Raw genomic sequence first — 7,588 nt, 5'->3', positions numbered from 1 at the left:
AAGTATGAAATAGCTTTCTCTAGTAAGCACTAAGTATACTCAAGACTATTATCACCACTTCACATTTTTTCCAAGACCCAGCTGATGAAACCAGAAGCTTCTTAAGTCTTCATGTAAAATGGGCGTTTATTTCCTATTGATGTGGAGAAAGCAAAGCCCACAGGCCATGCCATTATTTGCCCAAGGATGAGATTTGTTTTCCTTAAGAACATTTTAAAAGTGGCTTTATGGAGGAAGGACCATGTGTCTGACTAACAAGGGTGTCAGTGTTCTCTCAAAATACATTACAGGCAGTCTGTTAAGTTCAAGTAGTATTTGATTTAAAAAAGGGGGGGAGGCAGACATTACCTCTCTTATGTCTTCATTTCCTTCCTTGATGTTCTCTGTTGCACCCACAACTAAGTGGTGGATACTGTCAATCTCGGCTTCCTTTTAAGTAAGTTGAAATATATAACGTAAAAAACAGGTCATAATCAAACTGCACAGAATCATTTAATTGTAGAGTTGGAAGATACCCTGAGGGTCATCTAGTCCAACCCCCCGAGATACAGGAATCTCAGCTAAAGCATCTGTGACAGATGGCCATCTAACCTCTGCTTAAAGACCTCCAAGGAAGGAGAGCCCACCACCTCCCAAGGGAGTCCCTTCCACTTCCAAACAGCTCTTACTGCCAGAAAGTTCTTCCTGCTGTTTAGTTGGAATCTCCTTTTTTGCAACTTGAATGCACTGGTTCCAGTCCTAGCCTCCAGAGCAGGAGAAAAGAAGCTTGCTCCATGGGACAACCCTTGACCTCTCAGTCTCCCCTTCTCCACGCTAAACATACCCAGTTCCCTCAACTGTTCCTCATAAGGCTTGGTTTCCGGAGCCTGGATCATCTTGGGCACCCTCCTCTAAGCACGTTCCAGCTTGTCAACATCCTTCTTAAATTGTGGCACCCAGAACTGGACACAGGACTCCAGGTGGGGTCTGACCAAGGCAGAATAAAGCACGACTACTACTTCCCGTGATTGGAACACTATACTTCTGTTGCTGTAGCCTAGAATAGCATTTGCTTGCTGCATCACACTGTTGACTTGTTCAGCTTGTGGTCTAATAAGATCCCTACATCCTTTTCACATGAGAGATAAATGTAAAGATCTAAAGCTATGAAAGGTAAGTGGCCTGTTGTCAGTTTCTGCTCACCATAAACTGAGGCCAGAGCTAGCTGTTAAGGCACACCTGTAGCTACTGAAGCATGTAGCAGCACCTTCAAACCTCATCACCCTCTTTCTCAGCCTGAAGCAAAGTTCTTAACCCAAGGCACTATTTCTGGGTTAGTGGAGTCTGTAACCTGAAGCATCTGTAACCCGAGGTACCACTGTACGTGGAATGAGTTTTGAATAAATCAAACGGAGGAGGAGGGCACAAAATCTGCCCAATATACAATATTCTTTGGAATAAAACTATCCTTTTTTGTGAGGTCACCAGCCTCACTCACCTCACAGAGTGTTTGTTGTGGGGGAGGAAGGGAAAGGAGAATGTTAGCCGCTTTGAGACTCTTTAGGGTAGTGATAAAGCGGATGGATATCAAATCCAAACTCTTCTTCTTCATCTTCTTCTTCCCCCCAGCAATGCCCCTCAACATGTCCAGGACATGTTCCCAAAGCCCATTTGAGCTGCAGAATTCCCCTTCAGTGCAGTGGAGTCCCTATGGAACTCACATTTTATTCTTATACTATGCCTGCCTTTTTGTGCTCAATCGCTCATTTTGCCTCTCTAACTGTAGCCTTTTTACCTACTGGAAAAATACTAGAATACAAAGAGCCAACCAACCACCTCCCTGTGGTATTTACCTGCTGTAAGACTTTTTCTGTGAATATCTCTTGAAGTCTAGATATTTCAACCACCTTCCCTTCAATCTGTCTATTTAAAAAAAATTAAAAAGCTGTGTAAGTACAAACACTTTAAATTTCTTACAAACTTAAGTAAACATAATATGGAGCATTTCTTACGAATGGAGAATTGCAAGCCAAGCGAAGCAGATTAGCAAAAATAAATTTTTAACTCAGTAGATCACTAGCTAATGGCTTCTGTATTGTTGTGTAAGAGAGAGAGATAGAGAATAAAGTATCCCTATAACGTTAAAAGTGGATAGATATGAAAAGGTTGAAGATAGCTGAAATGGACAAGATGACCTATTTCTGATTCTGTATAAGGTGGTGTTAGTCAGAAAACTGTGTTGTCCAATTTATCAAAAAACTAGCAAACGTGAAGAGTGGTTCAAACTGCGCATAAGCTCATTAAAATGAATCTTTCAGCTCCACTTATCTAGCAGCAGATTTATGAAAAGAAACTGTGAAACTATATCTACATCTTGGCTGTGAAGCTCTGCTCCCTGCCTTGCAGACCGTTCCCCACCTAGAATGATAGAATTGTAGAGTTGGAAGGGACCACAAGAGTCATTTAGTACGACCCCCTGTGATGCAGGAATCTTCTGCCCAACGTGGGGTTTGAATCCACGACCTTGAGATGAGGGGCCCTGACGGACTCCAGCTACAAAGGCTGAGGCTGCTGAAGAGGCCAGAGGCCATCCTGGCTGTGAGACCCGGAAGACCTGCTCCCTGCCTTGCAGGCCTTTCCCACCTGGCCTGAGAGGGCAAGGCTGACTCCAGCTGCAAAAGCTGAGGCTGCTGACCAGACTGGGGGGCTGGGGGGTTCTGAAGGTAGGGAGTTGTTGCTGTTGGTTTTTTCATATCTTTATTTTAGATCTTCTTGCGTTTTGTGTGGAAAACACACAGTTTGGTAATTTGTGCAATTACTACTTTTGTCATGTTGTGGTTATGTATCCGTTTTCATGTTGTGTGCGACCGTGAGCATGGAAAGGTGGCATACAAATGTATGTATGTACATAAAGTGGATTGGAAAGCACATTATATGTGCTGCAAGGGCAGGGGAAGGCTGTACCTCACTTCATCAAACAGGCTGTTCATTTCTCCGACAAGGCGCTGGTTTTCCTGCTCGAACTGGATGGAGAAAGTTAACAATAATAACAACAATATGAGGCTTAAAGGTCATTCCACCCTCAAGCACACCCACAACCCACACCACAAAATAAACTATGAAATTTGATGTGCAGGGATTCAAAGCCTCTGGAAATGAAGCATTCACAAACACGTTGGCAGCAATGACTGCTTATGAAGGCTGATAATTACCGTATTTTTCCATGTATGAGACTAGGTTTATTTACCAAAAAATTAGGTTTAAAATTGGGGCTCGTCTTATACATGGGTAGTGCTGAGGGGTGTTTTCTTAATTTGGAGTCCCCGCAAAATAGGGGGCATATTATACACGGAAAAATATGGTATACCAGGAACCTGGGACTTTCTACCAGTCTGAGTAAGTTACACCATAGTCAATGTTGGGTTTTACAATGCTGAATTAGGCCCATTAATTTCTGAAAGGAGTAGTCAGGATTTTCACTGCTTTCCTATTTGAAGCAAAGTAACCTGTAATATAGAGAGCACTTTCACTTTTATGTTCCTTTGGAAAGACCCTTTAATCCTCAAAAACATATCCTAGATAAATGTAGCATTTGGAAAGCCTCTTGGACTAATAATCTATTACAAAGCAGTCAAATGAACATGAAGTTGGACAGAACAGTATATACTCAAAATAATTTACAGGATAGAAACTGGAAATAGGATTCTACAATGCTCAAACACATATTTTCTTAAGAGAAATAAGGTACAGTGGTACCCCGCAAGACGAATGCCTCGCAAGACGGAAAACCCGCAAGACGGAAAACCCGCAAGACGAAAGGGTTTTCTGTTTTGGAGGCGCTTCGCAAGACGAATTTCCCTATGGGCTTGCATCGCAAGACGAAAGCCCATAGGGAAATGCTGGCGGTCGGGAGCAAAGACTTTCGCCCACAGCCGGCCTTCAGAAGAGGACCTCTTCTGAAGGCCGGCGGGGGGCAAAAGTCTTTGCTCCCCCCCCCCGCCTGCCTTCCCCCCGCCTGCCCCGGCGATCTTAAAATGCTGGCGGGCGGGAGCGAAGCGTTCGCTGCCGACCCCCAGCATTTTAAAATCTCCCCGTGTCCCGGGGAGATCTTAAAATGCTGGGGGTCGGGAGCGAAGCGCTGCCGACCCCCAGCATTTTAAAATCTCCCCCTGTCCCGGGGAGATTTTAAAATGCTGGGGGTCGGGAGCGTTCGCTGCCGACCCCCAGCATTTTAAAACGCTGTTCCGAAGCGGGGGGCGGGAACATCTGCCCCAGCCGCCCCACTTCGGAACGCTGTTCCGAAGTGGGGAGGGGGGGCGGGAACATCTGCCCCAGCCGCCCCACTTCGGAACGCTGTTCCGAAGGGGGGAGGGGGGCGGGAACAGCCGCCCCATCCGCCCCACTTCGGAACGCTGTTCCGAAGGGGGGAGGGGGGGCGGGAACAGCCGCCCCATCCGCCCCACTTCGGAACGCTGTTCCGAAGGGGGGAGGGGGGGCGGGAACAGCCGCCCCACCCGCCCCACTTCGGAACGCTGTTCCGAAGGGGGGAGGGGGGGGCGGGAACAGCCGCCCCACCCGCCCCACTTCGGAACGCTGTTCCGAAGGGGGGAGGGGGGGCGGGAACAGCCGCCCCATCCGCCCCACTTCGGAACGCTGTTCCGATGGGGCGAGGGGGGGCGGGAACAGCCGCCCCATCCGCCCCACTTCGGAACGCTGTTCCGAAGGGGGGAGGGGGGCGGGAACAGCCGCCCCATCCGCCCCACTTCGGAACGCTGTTCCGAAGTGGGGAGGGGGGGCGGGAACAGCCGCCCCATCCGCCCCACTTCGGAAAGCTGTTCCGAAGTGGGGAGGGGGGGGCGGGAACAGCCGCCCCATCCGCCCCACTTCGGAATGCTGTTCCGAAGTGGGGAGGGGGGGCGGGAACAGCTGCCCCATCCGCCCCACTTCGGAACGCTGTTCCGAAGTGGGGAGGGGGGGCGGGAACAGCTGCCCCATCCGCCCCACTTCGGAACGCTGTTCCGAAGTGGGGAGGGGGGCGGGAACAGCTGCCCCATCCGCCCCACTTCGGAAAGCTGTTCCGAAGTGGGGCGGGGGGGGCGGGGACACCTGCCCCAGCCGCCCCACTTCGGAAAGCTGTTCCGAAGTGGGGCGGGGGGCGGGAACACCTTCTGAAGGCGGGCAGGGGGCGAAAGTCTTTGTCCCCCCTGCCTGCCTTCCCAGGGGCTTTTAAATCGCCCCGGACAGCGGAGAAGTCCTCCGCTGTCCGGGGCGATTTTAAAATGCCGCCCGCCAGCATTTTAAGATCGCCCCGGACAGCGGAGAAGTCCTCCGCTGTCCCAGGGTTTTTTAAAATGCTGGGGGTGGGAAGAAAAGCCCTTGTCCCCCCCCCAGCCTTCAGAAGAGGTCCGGGGACAGACTGTCCCCGGACCTGGTCTGAAGGCGGTTTCCCTAGGAACGCATTAATTGATTTTCAATGCATTCCTATGGGAAACCGTGCATCGCAAGACGAAAAAACCGCAAGACGAAGAGACTTGCGGAACGAATTAATTTCGTCTTGCGAGGCACCACTGTAAGTGGTTGCAAACTGATGATGTAATGTGATAACCTGTATAATGACACAAAGAGAGCCTGAGTTAGTTAACGGAGGGTAATATCCAACATTAGTTATACACAAAGTAGTTCCACTGATTTTAATGAATCTACTCAAAGGATATATTACCCAGAATAAAGTCCTTTATTACTGTTCCAGTACAGACATTTTTAAATGCAAAACAAATTATTTCCCTGAAAGAACAAAACAATAAAATGAAAGTAGCTTGGGAAAATTAGATAGAACAGAACAAGATTTTACATTATCTAACTAAACACTGTGCCATGTTCTTATAAGAACTATAAAGTCCTTAATGTGTTAACAGGGGGTAAGGAAAATTCAAATTATCACATAAAAATGTTTCGTAAACCAGCCTGCAGCCATTTTGGTTGCAATTTCCCCAAACACATTTTAATATAAAACTTTTGCAGTGTTTTCAATATTTCTTTCCATCTTAGCAGCTAGTTTAAATTAGCATAATTTTCATGAAATTAGACAGTCTAAGTTTCCTGATATAAAGGAGTATATAAAGAGAAAAAAGAAAATATTTGAAATCCACTTAGCTAATTAGCTGGATGCTTTAGAATTCAATTACATGACTGAAGAGAAAGAGCTTACAGGTATGATCTAGGCAGAGTGGAGCATTGCAAGACCACTGTATTTCAAAGATTAAAGGGCTTTCTTAATTCTTTCCTTGAAATCAATGAGACTTTGAAGTGTTACTGCAATCATGATAGGATGTATTGTGATTGTGTACAAAAATTGGATTTCCTCTCATTCACATGAGAACAAAGACCTTCAGTTTTAAACATCAAAATGGAGGCAGAAGATCACATGCAGAAAATGACTGAACACCTACCTATCTGAATTTCTGGTTAAAGGCATGGTAAGTAGAGATGTGGTTAAGCAACATGTGTACTGATTTCATAAAGAGAATTAAGTCAAAATATGGTCATATGCTGCTGTATCTTACATCTCTTGAAAGAGAAAACTCATGAACCAACCGACGTCTCCAGAATTATGGTCCCAAATAAGCAATCAGAAAAGGTAAGCAATTAAGTTTGAAGGGAAACTGGTGGCACTGTATCCCCTTCCTAGCCCCGAATGTCTATGTCCTCGGTCTAGCCCAGGCATAGGCAAACTCAGCCCTCCAGATGTTTTGGGACTACAACTCCCATGATTCCTAGCTAACAGGACCAGCAGTCAGGGATGATGGGAATTGTAGTCTCAAAACATCTGGAGGGCCAAGTTTGCCTATGCCTGCCTGGTCTAGCACAACCGCACCAGATGAGGAAGGGGCCAGGTGAGCAGAAAGCAGCACTGATCCCTCTGATTTTGAGAGGCACTGAGCTTGAAATCCCACCATAATGCAACAATGGGATTGTGTGGCATGGAAGGCCCTTAAAATGTCCTTAAGTGATTTTTGTACCAGTGGATTCATAATAATATCCTCATCATATACCAGGTATGGGGAACCTTTGGCTCTCTCAAAGTTGCTGGACTACAATTCCCATCCGCCCCAGCAAGCATGGCTAATGGCAATGGATGATGGGAGCTGTAATTAATCCACATCTGGAAGGCCAGAGGTAGTATGGAAAAGTAAGTATAAGAAATTACAGTATCTTCTTTGGGAAGTTTCTTTATGATTCTTAATGTTAGAATAGCTCCATCTGCTTGTGAGCGGAAATAACTATTTATAGTAGAGATTTAAAGCAACAATTTAAAATCTTAAAGGGCAGTCTTAATTGCTGCAAAATACTTTCCCATGAACATAATGGCTTGACAACAATCACCTTCCCAATCATATTGTCAGGGGCTCAGGAACAGAGGCACAGGGGAGAGAGGAAATGGAGAGCGAAGGGGAAGAATCAGAGGGCAGCGTAGGGGAGTATGGCAGTGACCCGAGAGATTCCATGAGCTTCTCCAGCGAATCAGAAGATTCCCAGAAGGAGGCGCCGACGGTCAGAGCAAGGGGGTCCCAGGGGGGACACACCAGAAACAAGGGGCCAGTGGGGACTC

The 7,588-nt window shown here is 47.0% G+C and overlaps 1 protein-coding gene across 1 annotated transcript in view; it reads right to left on the bottom strand.

The window, feature by feature from the left end:
* STX18 (syntaxin 18) overlaps positions 1 to 7,588 on the bottom strand; it is a 53,287-nt gene that overhangs the window by 1,524 nt on the left and 44,175 nt on the right. Inside the window, exons 8-10 of the mRNA XM_081207894.1 lie at positions 2,944 to 3,002; positions 1,833 to 1,902; positions 349 to 429 (exon numbers count right to left, since the gene is read on the bottom strand). Coding sequence (XP_081064020.1) covers positions 349 to 429; positions 1,833 to 1,902; positions 2,944 to 3,002 — 210 coding nt within the window. The remainder of the gene's footprint in view (positions 1 to 348; positions 430 to 1,832; positions 1,903 to 2,943; positions 3,003 to 7,588) is intronic.

This window comes from Podarcis bocagei, assembly GCF_964188305.1.
Source record: "Podarcis bocagei genome assembly, chromosome: 9".
Classification (NCBI taxonomy): domain Eukaryota; kingdom Metazoa; phylum Chordata; class Lepidosauria; order Squamata; family Lacertidae; genus Podarcis; species Podarcis bocagei.
Note: the sequence above shows the minus strand (reverse complement) of the source record. Positions and strands in the feature narration are given on the sequence as shown.